At 37.6% G+C, this 24227-nt stretch overlaps 1 protein-coding gene and 1 pseudogene across 1 annotated transcript in view; both read left to right on the top strand.

Moving 5' to 3' along the window:
• THSD7B (thrombospondin type 1 domain containing 7B) overlaps positions 1 to 17128 on the top strand; it is a 918476-nt gene extending 901348 nt beyond the window's left edge. Inside the window, exons 23-28 of the mRNA XM_036886655.2 lie at positions 399 to 572; positions 673 to 768; positions 3004 to 3086; positions 6603 to 6795; positions 9963 to 10050; positions 15984 to 17128. Coding sequence (XP_036742550.2) covers positions 399 to 572; positions 673 to 768; positions 3004 to 3086; positions 6603 to 6795; positions 9963 to 10050; positions 15984 to 16065 — 716 coding nt within the window. The 3' untranslated portion in view covers positions 16066 to 17128. The remainder of the gene's footprint in view (positions 1 to 398; positions 573 to 672; positions 769 to 3003; positions 3087 to 6602; positions 6796 to 9962; positions 10051 to 15983) is intronic.
• Positions 17129 to 21598: 4470 nt separating this feature from the next.
• On the top strand, positions 21599 to 23250 carry LOC130684466 (tigger transposable element-derived protein 1-like; annotated as a pseudogene).
• Positions 23251 to 24227: the final 977 nt, after the last annotated feature.

Raw genomic sequence — 24227 nt, 5'->3', positions numbered from 1 at the left:
TTCAGCAACTTTCTTCATATGGTTTCTGTGAACATCCGTTTTGCAATGTTATGCTGCTCTTTGAAAACTGAGGCAGTATAATCTTTACCTTTTAAAAAGTTTATTGTCACTGGCAGACACATAGTGTTCTCTAGATAATTCTACTGTGGTTTGAAGCAAAGTAGCAGCAATCTGGTTTCTGGCACTCTCTTGCTAAACCAGATTAAACCATAAATTATGTCATCCTTCTTAGTACTTTCTAATTTGAAAATTGGTCAAAGTAGACTGTGAAGAACCTAGAACCCTCCCCATCACTGCACCATCACCATGCACCTCACTGTGAACCCTGTCCACGTAAATGCCGTCAGCAACCAGGTTTCATGTTTTTTTCTCCTGCTCCATGCTGCCCAATCCTGCAGGGGACTGCCACTTAACGGAATGGTCAGAGTGGAGTACATGTGAATTAACCTGCATTGATGGAAGAAGCTTCGAGACAATGGGTCGCCAGTCTAGGTCAAGGACATTTATAATCCAGTCTTTTGAGAACCAAGACAGCTGCCCCCAGCAGGTTCTAGAAACACGCCCATGTGCAGGTACCAAGAACACTTTTCGATTCTTAGCTTTGATTGATCAATGCTAATTCTATTTTTATGTGAGGTATAATAGAACTGCGGTTATCATATTTACTTGCAGGAGGCAAATGTTATCACTACACATGGAAGGCAAGTCTTTGGAACAACAATGAACGAACCGTATGGTGCCAACGTTCAGATGGCATTAATGTCACAGGTATTCCTATTTAAGATTATGTGGGCACTTCAGAAAGACCTCTGAGTGTTGCCGTGTGAGAATTCGTTTACAAATTATAAGCAAGGATAGACTGGGCAGATGACATTAGATGATCTTCATAGCAAATTGTCATTAGGCCTTTACATCTTAAAAAGCAAACAATTCTATTTGAAGACTTATATCAGACAACTTAAATAAGCTGAAACACAATAACTGTTCCTTAAATATTATGATCTGAGACAAAAACTGGTAAAAACAATCCTACATTAAAGCAATGGTCTCTAAAATTTTAACTCATGTAACTTTTCAGTAAAAAGATTTTGAGGACATATCTCAACATATTATATTCCTGGACTGCTTTTCTAATATATCATATTCTAAAACACAGAATTTGAAATTAAAAGGGTTGATAAAGATATAAAAGAAATTAAAATATTGGTTAATGGTGCAGAAGTCTTTTTGCTATAAATCACAGATGCTGTATTCATGCACTGAAAACTTAGTTTTTTACTATCGTGCTGGTCATGAGAATTTGATCCAATTATAGATTGAAGAAAGATCTCCTCATTCCCACAATGGATACAATTTGTACAAATGGTCTCTTTGACAGTTGCAAAGATTTTTGTATGTCTTCTTGTCAGGGAAATTTAAATGTCATTGTTTTTACTTAGTATTGGAAGCTGAAAAACCTATTGTAGTGGTGGGAGAATTTTTACTTTTCTTTATAGGAACAGAATTGTCAGTTCCTCCTTTTTATTGCTTGCCTGTTTTTGCATTAATGGTATTGCCTTTAACCATAGCTCATCCACACAATAATTTACTTTAAGCTACTTGCCTATTTTGTAAGTTGTTATTAAAACTAAACATATTGTAAACTACTTAGCCAGGAACACAGAAAACAATCTGCAATATGCCAAGAATTGACACACTGGTACGGGTCACCCTATCAGATACTGTGCACCAAGCATTGACATGGGCCACCAGCTAGCAAATGTGCTTGGTTACCAGTTGCATCTGCTAAGTATTGATAGAGCTAAATTTCATTTTTTTAATTTAAACAAAATGTTGCATAAAGTAATCAAATTCGAACTGGGAACTTCTTCCCAATTCCTAAGAAGTTCCCTCCTACAGGGCGGCCCATGCTGTGCTTCAGAAGATCACTGGTTTACAAAGTGGAAGGCAGGGTCCAAGCACTGCTGGCATCACAGGAAGGTGTGGTTATTTGCCACTAATGCCCAGTTAATCAATTTCACACCCAGGTGCTAATTCTGGATTGTGGGTTTCTTAAAAATTCTGTGTGGATTTTGTTTTATTTTTCAAGTAGCACTGAGAATTTAGCTGCTTCATTCCCAGGGAAACATAGATCTGACTCTTTCCTACACTACCTTAAGCCCAAAGCTTTTTTGCTAGCTACAAAATTATGAACTGTAATTAATTGGTTGACAGTTATAGTAATACAAAGGCTGTAACCTATAAGTGCAACCACTATGACATAATAACAGTTTACATACTTCCCTCAAATATCATGGCAACTTCTTAGCTTAGTACCAGAAAGGAATGACTATTATGTAAATGATTTTCAGATTATAGAGACATCATTCCATCCATTTACTCAAAAATATTTAATGAGCACCTACAAGTACTGTGTCAGATCCATGATTAACTCTTCTGTAGCTTAAATGTTTTGCTCTTAAAAATATGCATCAGGGTCTATATATGACTGTGTGTGTATGTGTGCCTGCATTCTGGTTGAAATGCATTTTTAAATTTTATCAAAATGTCTGATACTGTGGTCCGTGAATCAATTAGGGGCATTCTTTTAGCATTTGGTTGTTGGCAATTGGCATAAGTGCCTAGTTGGGGTATTCAGGAGCTGGAGAAAAATATACAGAGAAACAGCCTTCAAGCAGATGTATTTTCTGCTCCTCAACTTTAATTGAGATTTCATCAATTTTTGTTCTGATCCTGGCACACTCAGACTTTGCCCTCAAGCATAGCCGTGATAGAATCACATTGCCAGCGAGCAGGTATAAAAACTCCACTGCTAACATTTGTTAGCAGAGCCTCTTGTCTTAAGCACTCCTCCCTGGAGTAATCAATAAAATAAGATTGGGCCACATGTCAGCAAATGGAAATAAAACATGATATTTTTACAAAGTGGTCAGTGCCAGAGAGAAAAAAATATGTAATGTTTATCAGAAAAATCTGCAAATGATGATGGAATCTCCTTTGCAGGCGGCTGTTCCCCTCAGGCACGCCCTGCTGCTATCCGGCAGTGTAATCCAGCCTGCAGAAAACCCTTCTCCTACTGCACGCAGGTGAGTCTCATGCTGGGGACTTCCACAGGTGTTTTAATTGCTGTTATGCATGTTCTCTCAATGGTTTCCAGTCACTGCAGGCCTGGCAGCAGTTCCACGTGCCCACGATACCATCTAGAGGCCTTTGTGGGAGTAATCACCCCTATATAAATGAAGAATCTATTTGCAGGGCCAAGTGTTAAGGAAAGCAAGCTTTTCCCTACAAATCTGTCTATAGGCAAATCTGTCTCTCAGATAGCTAATTTACATTAGCTGTTTATCAATAATGTTCTCAGTTTATTCTTTCACACTTAGCCTTTCATATACCCCCACTTTTGAAATATAAATGCATGTTCATACTTACTAAATGTACATACTATGGTTACTGTACATTTTTAGTTCATTTTATTTATTTATTTTTTTTTTTGAGAGGGCATCTCTCATATTTATTGATCAAATGGTTGTTAACAACAATAAAATTCTGTATAGGGGACTCAATGCACAATCATTAATCAACCCCAAGCCTAATTCTCAACAGTCTCCAATCTTCTGAAGCATAATGAACAAGTTCTTACATGGAGAACAAATTCTTACATAGTGAATAAGTTCTTACATGGTGAACAGTGCAAGGGCAGTCATCACAGAAACTTTCGGTTTTGATTATGCATTATGAACTATAAACAATCAGGTCAAATATGAATATTCGTTTGATTTTTATACTTGATTTATATGTGAATCCCACATTTCTCCCTTATTATTATTATTATTATTATTGTTATTATTTTTAATAAAATGCTGAAGTGGTAGGTAGATGCAAGATAAAGGTCGAAAACAAAGTTTAGTGCTGTGAGAGGGCAAATGTAGATGATCAGGTGTGTGCCTGTAGACTAAGTATTAATCCGAGCTAGACAAGGGCATCAAAACATCCACAGATGCAGAAGATTTCTCTCAAAACAGGGGGGGTGAGGTTCTAAGCTTCACCTCTGTTGATCCCCAATTTCTCACCTGACGGGCCCCCTGTGACTGTGCCTGTCTTAGGTTGTTCCTCCCTTGAGGAATCTTACCCGTCTCTGGCTACCAGTCATCTTCCGGGGCCATACAGGGAAATGTAAAGTTGGTAAGTGAGAGAGAAGCAATATTGTTTGAAAAGGTTAGCTTTTCACTTTTTTGCAGATTTATGCCCTGTGGCTTCTATGCCCAACATTTGTCTTGAGGTATCTTTACCACTTGGAAGAATTATGATACTCGGTAATTTCGTTATGAGGCACGAATTCTACTTAAGGGTTGTAATTAGGAAGGAAGAAGAAAAGCTATAGAAGTAGCAGGTGGAAGAAAACATGGGAAGATTGGTTATTTCTTTGACATATCATAAGCATGTATAGGTTTTAAACTACTAATTAAATTGCGCACACACATTAACATAATAGGAATACAGCTACATAACCAAAGCAGACCTACAATTACCAGCCATCTCCAGTGAAACCAAGAAAACCAGTTAGGCACCCTAGGCATTTGTGAAAACTTATCAATGATATGATGGATATTGTCTAACTGAATTTGAATACTTAGAAAAAAATCAGACAAATTAAAACAACACATTCCTGGGAACTGTTCACATCCCATATGTTCTTTTAACAGTAGATAGTCTGTAGTAGCAAGATTTTGGAGTGCTGCAACTTGCACTTCTCCTAATTCTTGGTTGAGTTCCGATAGTATAGATCCAGTCAAATTTGTTGTTTTACTGTATGCATACTGTACATTTTTAGTTCATTTTAAATAAGTCATGTATGTGCCTATATATACAGACTACATTGTGTGTATGTATACACACACATACACACATTTTTTAAAGCACATTTCTCCTGGTTCTTCTTAATCCCCTATCTGGCTCAGAAATTAATGCAAAATGTGCAATATATTCTAATCAATGTCATTCATAGTATGCAATGCATATATAGTATTTTAAAAGTTATATTCCTTAAAGGAACAAATTCCTTGTTATTGTATGCTCTTTCCAAAAATGATTTAGTTAAAAATAATTCAAGCACACAGTCCTATTTTACAACTCTTCTACTTCAAGGTGGGTTAATTTTTTACCACAGAAAAGCTAGTGACCAAATTTACAGAGAAGAAAAGATCAGCAACAGCTCCTTGGGCTGCTGATTTCTGCAAAACAGAAGTTGTGGCTTCCCATTAACTCTCTGGATACCCTCTTTATTAAACATAAACACTTGTTCCCTTGAATCTTTGGCATACGTGACTGGTTCAACTATTCACTCAGACTAATAGAGATGATCTTGAAAAGATGGCTTTCATAACCAAGCATATGCATATTGTCTTAATTAGTTCTCTCCATTGAACACTGTGTCAATTAAAACTGAAGTGCCAAAATAATTGTCATAATTATACGATTGCTGCCTGTTTACTAAACTCTGGGCAGTTATTGATTATAGCATATGCTTTTCCTCCCTTTTCCTTCTGTAGGAGATTGAGGTGTTCTCTTGGTGATAGTATGGCTCTTCCAAGTCAGGTCAACAACTGGTGACCCAGATAAATCTAGGTGATTCATAGGGATTGATATGAGGGGCTCTGTGAGGCTAGACCTGGTCAGAAAATGCCAGATAAACCATCTCAGGTAAAGAGCCCTTGTAGAAAGTCAGAGACCATAAAGAGTATGTGCTATTCCTCTCTATTGTCTTTATGTTTGCTGAAGGAAGAACAGTTACTGTCATTTCACTTCCAGACACTGAAAGAAATCATCATCCATTATACCTTCTCATAGTCGGCTTCTTAGGTTTATTGGACATGAAAGTGACCAGAAATCTACAAATATGAAGGACATGTTGTCAGGATGCCAGCTAGGAGTGTGATAATGGGATGTGGTGTGAACACGGAGGTTACCAGAAGGAAGGATATGCAGATCCCTCTTCTGGATGTGTACTTTTGGGGAAATCTTTTTTTCTCCACTCAGGCTGCCCTCCTTGAGTGCAGAAGCAAGAATGCAAGCGGAAAGGTAGTTCATGCTAGTGAATGATCAGTGGTAGAAGGTGATAGAGGCATTCAGTGGCTGCGGCAGTAACAGATACCAAAGAGCACAAAACCCAGAGAAGCTGTGTACATAATCCCTGTTTCTTTGCTTCTCGGTATCAGGGGTGGGGTGGGGGAAGTAGGCAGTACTCTGAACCAGCTGGGAGGAGAGTTGAAGATCATTTTGATTAAATGTCTTTAATATCTCTGTAAGAGAGGAAAGGATGGAGTTAAGGCCCTCTGTTGATAAAATAATTGTGATTTCATATTTGGAAAGTATAAGGATTGTAAATTTCTTAAAAATTTGATGATTTATTTAAGAGTTGACTTTGAAATCCAGGAAGATGAACTGTTTACTGGCTTTCCATCTGTTTGGCAAGTCTGTTACTGAAAAAAACCTAAATTACCATGACATATCATGCAAATAGTCAGTGATTCCCAGATTTAAATTGTTCTTTTTCATCTGCATAACACACTGTGTAGCCATGAAAATATGTGTTTTTGCTGTAGGGCGGAGTCTGTGGTTGTGAGAAGGGCTACACAGAGATAATGAGATCAAATGGTTTCCTGGATTACTGCATCAAAGTACCTGGCTCAGAGGATAAAAAAGCTGATGTGAAAAACCTTGCTGGGAAAAACAGACCTGTGAATTCAAAAATACATGATATTTTTAAAGGATGGTCTCTTCAACCCCTTGATCCAGGTATATTTCACTTATGAGTAAGAAATGTACCTTTTCTCATGGGGTTTGGGGTTTATATCATGACCACTGCTCACAATAGAAAGAATGGTGGGAAGGAGGACAAGAGAAGAAAAGGAAGAGGCGAGATGGTCTCTTGAAGGTTTCTCAAATTTGAGTGTTGTATGATGTGTGGTTCCCTTTAACTGTAAAATATTCTTGTGCATGGCTGAGGACATTTTCCTGTCTCAATCCCAGTCTAAAAGGTGCTGGATTCAGTAACCAAAATATTAACCTTTAAAATTATTTTTAATTTTTAATGATCTCTGCAAAAAGGGTATGCTTTTATAACGGTGAATTTGTGTATATGGTTGAAATTTTAAAATTGGAATAGATCCTCAGGAACATGTCCAAGGAAGCTATCTGGTTTGAGGAACACAGGTGAAATTGTGGAGAACATAAATTTCAGAGGCAGACAGACCTTGTTGGCACCGTGGCTCAGAATCGACCCATTTTGTGATTGAGCATAATTTCTTCACCTTTCTGAAACTGTTCATCTATGAAATCAGTCCAGATACCTACTCTGGAGGAATTTTGTGGGTATTAGCACAGTGCCTTGTAGGGCTCAGGAGTTAAGGACAGGAATGAACATTTTATTAGAGGTTTCTGTGCACCCTATCATTCTGTCCTGGTTATATTACATGAATTGTCTCATTTGGTTCTTGCAACCTTAGATGTCATCATCCCATTTTATACATTAGGCATTTTATAGATTCGGAGTCTGATATAGTGCAAATGAATTTGACCAAGGTCTCACCACCAGGAAGTGTGACAGGAAGGTTTGAACTGTAGGTTTGCCATATGGCACTTGTCTCTGCTTCCCAATTTGTAAAATGGGCAGAAGGTGAAAGCCAGATTCTCTGTGCCTATCATGCATACCTCTCCTGGGAAGCACAATGCCACCAGTGACTAAGCAAAGCAGCATCCCTAATGGGGCATGGAGAGGAAAGAGACGAACAAAGTGCAGCCCAACATACCCTGGGAACTTTCCTCCCAGACCTTAGAGCTTTGCTGTACAAAAAGTGCCTTGACAATGTGCTTAAATGAAAAAAAGACCAGAGCCTGGGCCTAAAGGACCCTAAATCTAACGGGAGAAACAAGAAACACTCCTCAAACAACTGTTCAGGATGACCACAGTATCTTACTCTCTTTTGATTTTCTTGTATGTTTGGACATGCCATAGATGTTTAAAAACATCTTACTCATTTGGGGACTAAACCAGCAGTAGATTTAAATTTGAAGGGAACATGATATAAAATGTAGCCAGGCTTACTCGTTGCCCATAGACCCTATTTCAGGAAGAAAATTAGGGTGAAGTTCTAGGGAAATGAGTCCTCAAATCTATATGAGAGCTTTAATTTTGGGGAGTCTAACTAAAGCATCAGTAATATCATGTATGTGAATATACATATGTGTGTCTATGTGTTTCACATGTATACTCATATATATACCATTGTGTACATGTGAATATATATACATTTAGTCTGGGAAGAGTGTGATTTTCATTAGGTTCACATGATGGCAGTATAAATTGGAGCAATCTTTAGGAGGACATTTAGACAGTATGTATCATATATTATGATCTAAAATTTCTCTCCTAAGAATTCTTCATACAGTGGTAGTCATATGATCGCTTGTTATATAGCAAATTAGTGGAAACAAGCTAAATGTCTACAAATGGAATGGAAAAATAATGATACATTGTGCAATATATCTCAGATACATTTAAAAAAGACTTGCCCTTATGAACTAGCATGGGAATATTTCCAACATATGCTATCAAGTGAAAACAAAAAGTACAAGTCAACCTGAATGATATGCACCAGTTGTGTCTTTTTTGAAAAAGGTCTATTTGTGTGCATGTACTCACATGTTTTCATGTGCAGAGAAAACTGTGGGCTGGTGCATAAGGAAACTGGTAATCATGGTGGTTCCTACGTAAGAACTGAGAAAGGGGCAGGGAGACATTTTTCACTACCTTTTATAAGTTTGATCCTATCCATTAAGTTATTTAAAAAGGTTAAGTTAATTCAAGTAACATGGCTTAAAGATTACAGACCATATATCCCTCTATCCTGGGGATTTAAAAGTACTGGTCTTCCCAGCGCTTCAGCTCTGTGGGGTTCAGGGCTAATAATAATTTCATCATTAGTGTTTCAAAGAGATCAGAAAGCTTTGTTAAAAGTGTTACGACATAGACAAATATCATAACTACCCTGAAACCACATTCTCCAACCTGACTGAGGCTTGAAAGTGTCTTGTAAGCAAAAACTATACTAGGTAGTTATAACATAATTGAATGTAATCGTGATTCCATTCCAAACAAGTGCTGCTTACAATAGATTTTGATGGTTTTTCATCTCATGGAAGCCTTTAGAGTAAGATGTTGCTAAGACTTTTTAGCCCTGCAGCTAGTGATGTTCACGTGTATAATGAACCTTCTGTGTGTATCTTTCAGAAAAGCACACAATTCCTCTTGGGTGCCAAGGGATTGCCTTTTGTCAGTCCACCACTAAGCTAGCTGTGTGCTCACGTAAAACACTGGATTTCCAGAAATGAATCAAATCTCTATTTGTATAAAAACTATACATGCACGCAAGTTATAACTTACGTAGTGAAAAAGACAAAATAGATCAGATCATCTCTTTCTTAACTCTGGCAGATATCAAATCCAAAGTAATGTATACTTGTACACATGTGAATTTTAATTTGCATTTATTAGCTTGGTCATGTAGCTTTTGTTCACTCAGCATCATTCAGGAAGCAATACCAGCAACAATGGTCGTTGTAATTTTCATTGCCCACAGGATTGTCTCAATTACTTTTTCTTTGCTCTATAAATGCTTCAGTATTACGTATATGACTATGCACACATGAAAATAAATTCAAAATAGTCTGTTAATTATTAGAAGTGATAATTGCTGGTATTTGGTATTGTGAAAAATTTAATATAACAGCTTACATTTTAATTTTCACCCTTTTTTACAAACATTTTATAACTGTCACATATGGCTATTTTCACTTATGCCTATGACTTACGCAAATCTCAAAATTCAGACAAAAAATAATAAATTCAGATAAGAAGTAAAGCTTTTGTATGGTTAAGTTTGCTTTCTCTCTCTTTTAAATAGATGGCCGAGTGAAAATCTGGGTCTATGGTGTTTCAGGTTGTGGTTTTCTTATCATGATTTTCCTGGTATTTACTTCCTACCTTGTTTGGTAAGTACTAAGTAGTAAGAATTGCTGAAGAGTTGAAATACAAGATCATTATCTTTGTTGTCTTCATTTGAAATAACGTAATTTTATTTGGTTTTCAAATAAGATCAGAAGGTAGAGGAGACAAATCATTAGTCAGGACATTTCTGTTGTGGTATTTCGATTTCTATATCAGTAGCTTCCAGCTTGGACTGTACACTGCCACCTCTTGGGGCCTGATACTTGGGTGCCAGCCACAGAGATTCTGATTTAATTAGTCATGCATGAGGCCAGATTGTTTAAAAGCGTCCAGGTGATTCTAATAGATAATTTTTGTTCTTAAAGTTGTCTGATCTTAACCAGTGAGGTTAAACTGGCCAGTTCGTTCAAACAACCTGTTTAGTACATTTTAAATAGTAGAGCATGATGTACATCTATATTGAGCAGCTGGGAGGGAAAATTTGACTGTCAATTCCAGGAACCCCATTTTGTAAGTGACTGGGCCTGAAAATTTTTCTCAGAAAATTATTAGTTTATTGTACAGAATATATTTTTGTTGATCAGCTGCTCTCAAAACAGAAGTAAATGCCTTTGAATGTTTTCAAGTGTGTTGAGAATATTTATTAGCTTCCTAAGTAAATGTTCATAGGATTTTTTATTTCCTTGAGATCAAAGTGTCTTTGCTTTTTTTTCTCCAGATCAAAATATTTATGTTTTCACCCAAGTTTTAATCTTGATTCAAATCCAGCCTTTGTATATTAAACCTCAAATTCTGTTTCCAAGGTTATACAAATTTTAAATCTGCTCTTGGTCAGTGAAAGTTAATGAAGAAAATAAAGATGGTTTTAATTATTTTGGCCACCTATAGTGCTAGAAATTAAATCTTTAGAAATTGGATTTCTGTCTAACTAGTGCTGTAGTAAACAGTAACATCTTTAGTTGCTCATTCACCCTATAATCTAATGATTTGACCAATTTTTGTCTGAATTGATAAATTTGTATTACCTTTATTCTGTCTTAATGAACAAATGTGGAACTGAAAGCCTTCTTTGAGGTTCAGAGTGATGAGAAGCATTCAATACTGGAAAAAGAGGAAAAGGCCTTAGATTGCAACAAAGGATATAAAAGTTGGACCATTGCTTTGAGAGCAATTTTTCAGTTGTCAAATACAGGGTAAGAGAGAGTATGAGTCTCTTCTAGTTGTTTCTAGTTGTTAACAGCCACATTTCTGATTCCATGGTTCTCTCTTCTTTTGAATATCTGAGATTAACACTCAGTAGTAGTTATAAATCTTGCCTTTTTACGTTTCTCCATTTCTTTCAACTTAAAATTGTGTTAGCCTTAATCCATTCTTCAACACTAAGTATGAGGCACATCATGGAATTCTGGTAACAATTTTGTAGAAAATTTTTAAAAGACATGTAGAATTTCCCCTTACCTTTTAGTGACTAAATTACACAAATAATTATGTATTTCTCATATCTATCTATTTTCTTCATCCTCAAAGCCTGGCCTTAATAATCCCCCTTGGGGAGTAGCAATAAGCTCCATATTTGAACTCATTACAAATGCTCCCTTCTGCAGTCAACAGCCAGATTAGTCCTCCTAAAACTTAGCCAGGTGAACAACCCCTTGCCTACTCAGACACCAGCAGCGACTTCCCTTTGATGACAAATGAAAAGTCATGTTCTCACTGCCTAGCCAGTCATCTCAAGTCTTCCACATTTTAAGCCCGGACAACTCTTTCACCTTTGTCTTCTATTTCCCCATGCCCTGGACAATCTGGTGTGCTGTATAGGCCCAAATATATTTAGGTTCTCATGGAAGAGCATTTTTAAAAATTCCTTCCTTAATAAGATTTTTGTATTTTGATAAAATAGTAAATTTTCTCCTATAATTCCATAACAAAGCTTGCATCTTTCAGCTCCATTACTCTGTCATTGCTTTAGTCTCCCTTTCTATCATCAAATTCACTTTCTCAAGTTTACCATATTCATTTCCACCCAGGCTGTGCCACAGCACTTCTTTTAGTGTTGCAGAAATTTTATCTCAAGATCCCAGTGTCTAATCACATGTACTGGGGAGGTTTGCCATTTCATTTGTACTAGGCATGTATATTTATAATCTCCCTTAAGGATTATGTTTTTGTATTGTAAAGGAAGCTCCTCCTAATATGAAAGATCTATAAAGTTTGACTATAAGGCTACAGCATCTTTCTGAAGGATAAATTTTTGGGGAGAAGTAACCTTATATTAGGACCCTTAGGATGGTACCTTCTAATTTTGCAAGGAGGCTTCTGCTTTCATAGTATAGTCCTTATATGCTGTTCATCTAGAATGAATTATTCATCAGCTATTGGCATTCTACCAGTTCTTCCCAGTGAAACTCAAATGCCAACATTTTTCTGTCAGTCTGGAATAGCTTGTGCATGCCTGCACCTCTGTGGCATTTACTCTATGCTGGCCTTGTAAACATCTTTCTCCTCTGTCAAACCCAAGGTTACTGGGGCAGCAGGGAGTAAGTAAGGGGTAAAATCTGTTTTTCAGAGCACAAATCTGATAAATAGTAATTGAGCAAATAAAGAGTAGATAAGTAAAAATATAATTTATTATTGCCCATGATTTTTAGAGACAAATGTCAGGGAAATATCTGTGTCAAGGTATTTCCTATACAGGTACTATACTCAGGTTGCCTTATTCAGTACTCACAATAACTTTAGGCAAGTTGTTATTATCCCCATTTTAAAGAAAAAGTAAGTAATCCTCAGAAAAGTACTTACTTGAAGTTATCAGCCTAGCAAAAATCACCTCAAAGTTTGCCTAATCCCAGAGTACATGCTCTTTCCACTGGTTTTCTGATCTCTGTAGTTTCTTTACCCTTTGTGGTCCTAAAACACTCTTCATAGTGTCTATAGCTTGCACATATTTTTTTTAAAGGTTCCTAGTTTCCTAAGTAAGCTATAAACCTGGGAATGTACCTATTGATACCAAAATATACACTATTTCCTGCTACATGCATGTGAGCTGCCTACAGAATCCAAATGGACACTTTCACAGCATGTACTTTTAGTAAATAGCTTGTAGAGAGTTAGAGGATGACGCTTGTGGAGAGCTTATATTTTCTCCCCAAAATAAAAAGGCTCAGGACAAGAGAACTGCTACAATATGACAGGTCTTAGGTGTATACTTTAGATGAAAGGAACTTATAACAAAACTTGGAAATGCTTTTGAGAAAATATAGAAAAATAGTCTTCCTAAGGAAGACTTCATTCAGACACAGCTATGATTTGTTTTTGGAATTTTTGAAATAGTATGGATGCCCCAGTTCCTCTGGCAATAAAGAAACATGAGGCCATTTAGAGGGGCAACCATTGGGTGAGCTTGCAATTAGTTCATCTGGACATAGCCAGGGAGTTACTGCAGATAACTACAGCCATTCTGCTTTGCCCAGCACAATGAAGCAAGTGAGCTCACATTCTTCTCAACTTTGAGAGTTTGCCCCTAGTTCTAGAGGCTCGGCCCTCCAGAGCAGTGCCATAACAAAAGACAATTTATAGTTTTCATTAAACTATTTCATCTCTACTGGCCTGGGATAGGTCCACACAGCTTGAATTCAGTGGGGCTGAGAAATGTTAGCAGTTTGCCTGTCAGTTCAAAATGAGCTCACTTTTCTGGCTTAATGGGTTTATCCTTTACTAAAATGTAAATGATTGTAGAAGAGTTTACTTTAAAATGTGTCAGTCAATGATCTCTTACAGAGCCAGGGTTGCATAATTGAATGACTTATGCCTACTCTAAAACTGGTGGTAGCTGTCAAGAGTGCCCCGTTAGGAAGTTATGAGGCTAGTAACTTCAAGAGTAAATATTAGGCACTCTTGGTCGCTGTCAAGGGTGCTCTGTTAGGAAGTTAGGAGGCTACACGTCAGTCCAACGGGAAGGAATAGTGTGATACCTTTTCTGATACTAGAGTTGAGGAGAAAAGCTTTAAGAAAACCTTATTTCTCAAGGGAAAAATGAGTATCAGTAAGGGCGAAAGGAAATGGCGCAGAGGCCACTAAACACAAGTCTCCTACTTGCTGGCGTTGCCAAGGAGAGCCCTGTGACTCAGCTCTTCCTCTCAGGGCTCTTCTTAGCTAGATGAGCAGCTTTGTATAGCCACTGCCACCCGGCATCCTGCCACCATATCATTTTGCCAACATCAGAGAACTTGTAAACTCCATTAAGTTCTTAGATCTCACACATTCAAAGCTATGACTTTAGTATCTGTCAGTTGACAGGTTACACAATATGAAATGACTTCTGATAAAGGTGGTCTTCATTACAACTACCCCACACACCCTGTGGCCCCCAGGGATCCAAGGCCTCCCTCTACCTATTAGAAGTCCTCTTTATTTTCCTGAGGTAAACATGATTTTCCTAATTCCATACACAGAAACTCATAAAAAAATCTAATGCTGAAGATTTTCCAGGCCCAGCTCACAGAGGCTGGCCAAATATAGATATCTTCCAGGCAAATCACTGTCTCGTCATAGAGATCCAGCCAGCTCTAGCCTTCTTCCTATTTTTTTCTTTGCCTAACAGCCCTTAGCAAATGCCAGTTAAGAGTGGCTTGCCAAAAACTCTGTTTGGAAGTGCTACTTTTCCTCCCTCCTCTCCCCCTCTGCCCAGAAAGCCAGGAGATGTAGGAGGCAGAAGACCTCAATAATCATTTCAGGTGACCTTCCTTGTACTTTTTGACTGCAAGACAACCCCATGACCACTTCCAAGTGGCCCCAAGCTGTTATTTGTGAGATTTGTTAGTATTTTTTAAATACTGCACCTCAGTGTGCTCAGGACCCCATTTCAAGCTAGATTCAGGCTCTGTGCTAAAGCCTGGATCCAGCAACATTACTGGAGCCACTGGAATGAACTTACATGTTAACATAGACAGTTAAATTGAATGTTATTCAGATAATTATACAATAACTACCCTTTTGAGAAGTGGGAAGGACGTGGGAAACAGGAAATCAGAAAAATGCAAAATACTCCGTAGGGCTTGGCCCTTTGGATGCATCTTATTAATAATCGATGCTACTGTAAGTAGTAGAGAAATTTGGAGACAGGGAGGGAGGTAGCTCTCTGATGGCGAGGGCCACCCTAAAGATTTCTGGACTCCGAAGGGACAGCAAAGTAAAGCATTGAGGAGGGAAAGGAGATAGTATGGGAGGTGTGGCAGTGTGTGGTAGAATTCAAACTATAAATATTCATGAACATAAATTGAGACTCATGAACATAGGGATTCACCCAAACTAAGAATCAAGGGGCATAATGCAGGTTATTTTGTCCCTGTATAATTTGGAACTGTTACCAAACTTTAGCTTCTCTCTCTCTGAAGAGGGATGGCAGCCCTACCTGACCTGGCAAAGTTGTTGCCCTCAGGTAAAACAGACCAGGTGAGAAAGGCTTCACACGGCACAGAAATCAGTGAAATTTTCCTGACTCCCCTGACTTGGCATCTAACTGTCAGGTTTCAGGCCAGAGCAGAAGTGTGGTGACTTAAAAACAAGACCAGGGCAGGGGAGTCTGGCTGCTCCAGCTGCTTATAATGTTAAACATCTGTGATATGAAGGTCATAGCTTAGAAATTAGCGAGTAGCAGATGTTTGCATTACTGCATCTAAGCAAGAACAAGAAAACAGCCCACTACCGAGTTCCTTGTTTGCACTAAACCATTTTTAAGATTTTGAAAAGACAACAGCTTCTCCTTAAAATGTGGTTCAAGTATACAAGCATTCAAGAGGAACCCCCACTTAAAATGTGGTTCAAGTACACAAGCATTCAAGAGGAACCCCCACCAATCCAGAAAAATAAATCGTTTGTCATTTAACAACTTCAATTTCTGTACCTCACAATTGTCTCTGGCTGGTGAAACAGAGATCAGTGATCTTCCTTTACACAAGGTATTCTTTTCCTTTTGCAGCAAGAAGCCAAAACCTCATCAAAGCACACCTCCCCAACAGAAGCCTCTGACCTTAGCCTACGATGGAGACTTAGACATGTAACCTGAAAAAGAAACCCAAATGTAGACATCAGCTGCCTTAACCACTTTCTCTTTTGTAGCTCTCAGACTTCTCAGTTTTTTGAGGAATCTCATGATGTGATATATTGGGCAGAATACAAATATTGCAAAAGAAGTAATATTGCCTCAACTTCACTTGGACATGGAGTCAAGGATTATTAGGTCTGCCATTTTGCTTTCAAGTTGTTTGTGGGTGTGTTTAATTTTTTGATTTTCCCAAGAGTCCTGAAAACCCCTCTCTTCCTGTTTGGAAATGGGAGGAAGAAAATATGATGAGTTCCCACAGACTTCAGTAAACTTTATCTTCAGCAGCATGACAATCTGGAGGAAAGTCCAATCAAGGCATTTACTGTAAATGATGAGTCTAACACTGCATTGTTATGCACTATATTAGTGCACATCCTTATTCCCATACTTCAACACTGAGTTTTCTAGCGCTTACATTGGTTCAGAGACTTTCAAATTGGATTGCCTATTTTCACAAACAGAAAGAATGGGTTACCATTTCAGAAATTCTCTGAGTTTTTACCTTTAAATATTGTATTTTGTTTCATAGCCAGGGAATAATGGCACTGTTGCATTTATTGGGGGAAAAAAAATGGAGTGTGAGTAATTGCTGGACTAGGTGAAAGCTAGGTTGTTTCTGAATGAAATAGGTGATTACACTAGAGAACAAGGTAGATTATTTGATTACTGAGACTGTATTTTAACTAAAACTTAGACCATGTAGATATGGCATTAATCACACACAGTTGTAATTCAGTTTAATGATGACAAACTCTGCTTTTGTAATTTCAATTTTCTTATCTGAATATTTATAAATTCTTTTTTCTGAATTTAATTATCTGACCTCATTTACTATACATCAAACACTGATCCTGTTTGTAGGAAGTCTTGCTTTTATAAGGTTTCAATAATACCGAAAACAACACATTAAAAAGCTGAAACCATTTTATGCAGATAATTGTTTGTAATCATAGATGTTGAAAGTAAGAAGGTGCCATCTTGTGGTATTTGACTTGTACTTATAACAAATAAAGTACTCAAGAGACAGACATTGGCTGTTCTACAGTTATTCATTTCTGAAGCACCCTTGTTTTGGGGAAAAAAAACACTTTTAGTAAGTTTCTCTGTGTTATTGTTTTAGGGATTGGCAACTGAAATTACTGACAGGGAAAAGGGATCTTATCTCACATTCTCAGCATGACGAGGTATACTATGGAAAAAGAGCCAGCCACAATTACACAGACTAGCTTTTAAACACTATTTAAAGCTCAGGTAACATTAGAACAAACCACTATAATTAAGTGAACTAATATGTAAATGAGCTAAGAAAATGTCCAAGCTGTATGATATTTTCATTTATACTATAACTTAACCATTCAACACTGATTTTTATCCAATGGCATTATGGTTGTACAAGAAAAAAACAATAGCTCGTGTCAACAGTGTGATTGAAACAACCCCTAGAATTGTCCTTTTATTAGTTCACTCTATTAAGGCTTCAAAAGCTTCAAGAGACTTCATACTGGTTCAAAGGATCCTCCTTCAGAGATCAAATCCTAGTTGTGACCTTTACTATCTGCGTGATCTTGTACAAGGATTACAAACTATCTCTGCCTTTGTTGTTTGACCCACAAAATGAAGATGAAATAATTTAACATTATTGTCTAACTTAAGAGGGAAAGAGATTTCCAGTTCAAAATGGTAATATAGGAGAGTACTGAACTCACCTCTTGCCATGGACACACTGAATCTGCAGTTACATATGGAATAATTCCCTCTGAATGAAACCTAAAACTAGCTGAGCAACTCCTACACATCAGGCAAACAAGAAAAACCAAATCAAAATATATAGGAACAGATGAGACACAGTCTTGCCATAAATGCTACCCCTGGTGCAGTGACCCAGAATCAGGAGGGAATGCACAGTCCTCAGCTCCTCCCTCAGGACCAAAAGATTTCGTTAGACAGAAAAATAGACAGCATGGTAGAGAGACCATAAAGCCAGTACAGTCCACTAAAAGGGACTCAAAGTGTTAACCAGTAGAGAGCCAGAAAGGATTTAACAGAGGTAATGAGTTAATTAGTTGAAGTTCCAAAGGCCAGGAGTAACTTAGAATGTCTGGATATTCCCCAGATAAAGAAAAGTATGGGAGCACAGCCCATGTCTTCATTGTATTAATTAAATCATACCACTGCAAAATCTACTCAGCCTCCTAAAAGGCCCAGTTTATTATTTAACTTAACCTATAATGCTGTTTTGTTCCCTCTTTCTCCAGCCTTTAAGTACCTTTTTAACCAGGGCAGGAGACACACCTCAGAAGTGTAAATAAACCTATGTGGACAAAGAATGCTAAAGTCCCAAACCAACAGAGTCACCTAAATAATCCTATTCTTAAGACAAAACTTCAAAGGAATTATGAATCACCTGTACACATCATGCCTTACACTGATCCTTACCCAAAAAAGCCCTATAAAACTCCAGACCCTGTACCCTTAAGCCCTCCTCCTCTCTGAGGTTGCCTGCACTCACCTTTCTTCGTGTGTCACTGTCTGTCCAATTCAGATTAGGGAGGAGCTGCTGAGATCTTTAATCTGGGGCTTGCAATTTGCTGGGTGACCTGATGGAACTGCGGCTATACGATCATGCTCCTTAGTAGCCTGCCTGAATATCTCTTTTCTTTGCCTTTGGGAAGTTCTCAGAACATAATCTCACTCCATCCAGTAATATATGGCTCCCCTATATCCTGAGGTGGTAGGGACTCAGTTCCTATGCCTTGCAAATCCAAGTGGACACTGGATGCCAGGTGACCCTGGCTTTAGGAGTTGGCAGGGGATCATACCCTATGCCAAGTAGAAGTTCAGTGAGCTTCCCTTTCTTCCCTCTGCTTTTGCTTCCTCTCTGCTTTATTCAAGTAAACCTGCCTTTGTCTACCTTCACGCTAGTGTGCTCCTCTCTTGGAGTTTATTCAGATCAAACTTTTACTCTGCTTCACTACTGTATCTCTGGCCTTCCGTTCTTTGTTTTGGCAGGTCAAGAACCCAGGAAAACAAACTCAATCCCCAACAGTTTGAACCCTACATTTAGTATCCCAAATTTTAAGATCTGCACTGAGTAATGGGCCCCTGAGATGTCTAGCTTTGAAAACCAACAGGGTGTGCATCCACCAGACCCACCGACAAGGTTAGAACAAAATGAGTAACAGTTCTTAAATGGCTCGCATGGACTCACCCTGGCTAACCTCCAGGGCACAGCACTGAGACAGCACATGGAAATGCACCCCGTCTTTCTACAAAAGAGGCCTACTTGCATGTCTTAAAAGCTAAGACCTGAGGGGAAGACATCCAATTTAACATACATCTAGGGGCTTACTAAAATACTCTGTGGAGACCACAGAGGCTGGTGGGCACTGTCTTTGTGCTTTTCCTCTGCCTTGCTCCAAGTGGCCAGTATCTCACAGAAAGGAGCTTGTCTATACATCTGGGGCCCCAGGTTTTACAGGTGTCATGCAGAGGAGGCCACCTGATCACCTCACTCTGTGGCCAGTGGGCCTTGAGTTCATAGGTTCAACAAGAAGGTAGTAAACAAAAAGTTCTTAACTGGCTATCAACCCAGGTCTCAGTGCACAGGGAGCAGACAGACACCCATTGCCCAGTGTTCCCCTGTGAGATGCACATTTGCATACTTTAAAAGCTGCTGCCTGAGGGTCCATCTTACAAGCAGCCTGAATATAGGGGTTGACTGAGATCATTCCCTCTGAGACACTGACATGTCTTGGAACACTTTGGCCTACTGGAAGCCACTAAAATCAAAGTAGGCTGCTTCAATAATCACAAAGGTTTGAAATACAAACAAGAGACAGCGTAGGGTTGAAAGAAAAGGTTCATATGCTTTGTGTACAAAGCGAGTAAAACTTCAAGACTGGGAGAAGGGACTGCTTTATCCAATGGATAGAAACCAACACAGAGAATTGAAGAAAATGAAGAAGCAGAGGAACAAATTTTAAGTCAAAACACAAGATAAAACCTCAGGAAAGAACCTTAATGAAACAGAGATGAATGCTTTATCTGATAAAGAGTTCAAAACTAATGGCCATCAACACATCTATATGCTACCTGCAAGAGACTCACTTCAGATGTAAGGACACGTAGACTGAAAGTGAAGTGGTAAAAAAATATATTCCATGCAAATGAAACCAAAGAAAGCTCAGGTAGCTATAACTTTATTAGACAAAATAAACTTTAAAACAAAGACTAATCAGAAACAAAAACACATCATTACATAATGATAAAGGAGTCAGTCCAACAAGAGGATATAACACAAATATTTATGTACCCACCCAAATACGTTAAGCAAATATTAACAGACCTAAAGGAAGAAATAGACAGCAAAACAATAATAGCAGTGGATTTTAAATACCTACTTTCAGCAATGCATCAATCATCCATACAGAAAATCAAGGAAACATTTGCCTTAAATGACATGCTAGAACAGATGGACTTAATAGATATGTAGAAATCATTCTACCCAAAAGTAGCACTTTCTCAAGTACACATGGAAAATACCTCCAGCACATAGATCATATAGTAGGCCATAAAACAAGTCTTAAAATTTAAGAAGAATCAAATCATATCAAGCATCTTTTCCAACCAAAATAGTATGAAATAAATCAATTACAAGAAGAAAACTGGAGAAAAACCAAATATATGGAGACTAAACAACATGCTACCAAAGACCAAAAGGGTCAATGAAGAAATCAAAGAGGAAATTAAAAAAATAAAAAGCAGCTTCACACCACTGAAAATGGAAATATATCAAAACTTTGGAGAGGCAGCAAAAGCAATTCTATAAGGGAAGTTCATAAGGATAAGTGCTTGCATCAAGAAAAAAGATCACAAATTGTACCTTAACTTTATACCTCAAGGAATTAAAAAAAGAAAAAAACAGCCAAAAGTTAACAGAAAAAAGGAAAAAACAAAGATCAGAGCAGAAATAAATGGAGACTAAAAAACTAGAAAAGATAAGAAAAACTAAGATTTTTTAAAAAAGATAAACAGTATTGACAAACTCTTAGCTAAACTACCCAAGAAATAAGAGGACACAAACACAGGAATACCCTGCTTTATTGTGCTTCACTTAATTGTGCTTTGAAGATTTTTTTTTTACAATTTAAAGGTCTGTGGCAGGAATCTTGCATTGAGTACATTAAGCAAGTCTATCTGTTCCATTTGTCAATATTTTCTCACTTGGTATCTATGTCATATGTTGGTAATTCTCACAACATTTCAAACTTTCTATAATTTTTTTGTTATGGTGATCTGTGATCAGTGATCTTTGATGTTAGTATTGTAATTGTTTTGGGGCACCATTAACCACCCCCATATAAGATGGCAAACTGAACTGATGAATGCTGTGTGTTCTCGTGTTCTCAGTGCTCTCACTGACTGGCAGCCCCCCTATCACTCTCCTTCTCCTTGGGCTTCCCTCTTCCTTAAGACATGGATATACTGAAATGAGGCCAATTCATACCCCTACAATAGCCTCTAAATATTCAAGTGAAAGGAAAAGTCAAATCTCTCACTTTAAATCAAAAGCTAGAAATGATTAAGCTTAACGAGGAAGGCATATGAAAGCTGAAATAGTTAAAAGCTAGGCTTCTTGAAAACACTTAGCCAACTTGTGAATGCAAAGGAAAAGTTCTTGAAGAAAATTAAAAGTGCCACTTCTGTGAAAACCCAAATGATGAGAAAGTGAAATAGCCTTATTGAAGTTGAAACTTTTAGTGGTCTGATTAGAGGATCAAATCAACTACACATTTCCTTAAGCTAAAGCCTGATCTAGAGCAAGGCCCTAATTCTATTCAATTCAATGAAGGCTGAGAGAGGTGAGGAAACTACAGAAGAAAAGTTGGGAAATAGCAGAGGTTGGTTCATGAGGTGTAAGGAAAGAAGCCATACTGATAACATCAAAGTGCATGGTAAAGCAGCAAGTACTGATGGAGAAGCTGCAGCAAGTTATCCAGAAGATCTAACTAATAATCAATGAGGGTGACTACACTAAACAACAGATTTTCCATGTAGACAAAACAGCCTTTTATTGGAAGACGATGATATCTAGGACTTTCATAGCTAGAGAGAAGTCAGTTCCTGGCTTAGGGAATAATGCAGTTGGTGACTGTAAGTTGAAGCCAATGCTTAATGACCATTCTGAAAATTCCTAGGGCCCTTGAGAATTATGGTAAAGCCTAGATGACAGCACATCTGTTTACAACTTCGATTAGTGAATATTTTAAGCCCACTGTTGAGACCTAATTGCTCAGTAAAACCAAGAGCTCTGATGGAGATGTATAAGGAAATGAATGTTGTTTTCATGCCTGCTAACAAAATATCCACCCTGTAGCCTGTGGATCAAATGGTAATTCTGACTTTCAAGTCTTATTATTTAAGAAATATATTCCATAAGGCTACAGCTGCCATAGATAGTGACTCATCTGATGCATCTGGGCAAAGCAAATTAAAAACTTCGGAAAATAATTTGCCATTTTAGATGCCATTAAGAACATCCATGATTCAAGGAAAAAGGTCTAAAGGTCAATATTAAGAGGAGTTTGATTCTCTTCTTGGAAGAAGTTGATTTTAACCCTCCTGGATGACTTTTTAGGGTTCAAAATTTCAGCTGAGGAAGTAACTACAGATGTGGTAGATATAGCAAGACATCTAGAATTAGAAGGAAAGCCTGACTGAATTGCTGCAATCTCATAATAAAACTTGAATGGGTTGAATAAGAATTGCTTCTTATGGTTGAGCAAAGAAAAAGGTTTCTTGAGATAAAATCTACTCCTGGTGAAGATTCTGTGAAGACTGGTGAAATGACAGCAAAGGTTTTAGACTATTACATAAACATAATTGATAAAGCAGTGACAGGGCTTGAAATGATGGACTCCAATTTTGAAAGAAGTTCTGTGAGTAAAACACTAACAAACAGCATCACATGGTACAGAGGAATCCTCCATGAAAGGAAGAACCAATTGATGTGGCTCTTCAAACTTCACTGTTGTCTTATTTTAAGAAATTTCTACAGCTACCCAAAACTTCATCAGTCATCACCCTACTCAGCCAACAACCATCTACATCACGGCAAGACCCTCCACCAACAAAAACATGAATTTCTGTAAGTTCAGATGGTGGTTAGCATTTATCATGATACTTTACGGTGGTGGTCTGGAGGTGAACCTGCAATATCTCTGAGGTATGCTTGTAAAATCATAAATAAAAGAAAAGGTGTTATAAAAGCTACCACAGAAACACAAAATATCATTAAGGGACTACTATGAACAATTATATGCCAACAAATTTAACAATCTAGAAGAAATGGAGAAATTCCTAGAAACATACAATCAAAACTGAATGACGAAGAAATAGAAAATATGAACAGACCAATTACTATTGGTAGGAGACTGAACTGGTAATCAAAAACCTCCCAACATACAAAAGTTGAGCACCAGACACCTGTACTGGTAGTTCTACCAAACATGTAAAGAAGAATTAATACCAAACTTTTCCAAACTTTAAAAAAAAAATAGAAGAGAAAGGAATATTTCCAAACTCAGTTCTTGAGGCCAGCATTACCCTGATAACAAAACCAAATAAGGATACTACAAAAAAATAACAGGTCAATATAACTGATGGATATAGATTCAAAAGTCCTCCACAAAATATTAGCAAACCCAATCCAATAATACATTAGAACATATATTGATCCCATAATTAAGCGGGATTTATTTCAGATGCAAGGATGGGTCAAAATCCACAAATCTATCAATATGACATGCTACGTAACATACTAAAGGATGAAAATCATGACCATCTCAACAGATGCAGAAAAATCATATGACAAAATTCATCATTGATTTTTATAAAAACTCTCAACAAAGTGGGTGCAGAGGGAACATACCTCAAGAAATTTTCCTGGAAGATTAGGAACAAGAAAAAGACACCCACTTGTGCACTTTTATTCAATACAGTACCAGAAATCAACCAGAAAAATCAGGCAAGGAAATGAAAAGAATGGCATCCAAATTGGTAAGTAAGAAGTAAACTGTCTCTATTTGCAAATGATAATCTATATGTAGAACACCTGAA

The sequence above is a fragment of the Manis pentadactyla genome, chromosome 8 (assembly GCF_030020395.1).
Source record: "Manis pentadactyla isolate mManPen7 chromosome 8, mManPen7.hap1, whole genome shotgun sequence".
NCBI lineage: Eukaryota > Metazoa > Chordata > Mammalia > Pholidota > Manidae > Manis > Manis pentadactyla.
This window is presented reverse-complemented; position numbering and strand designations above follow the sequence as displayed.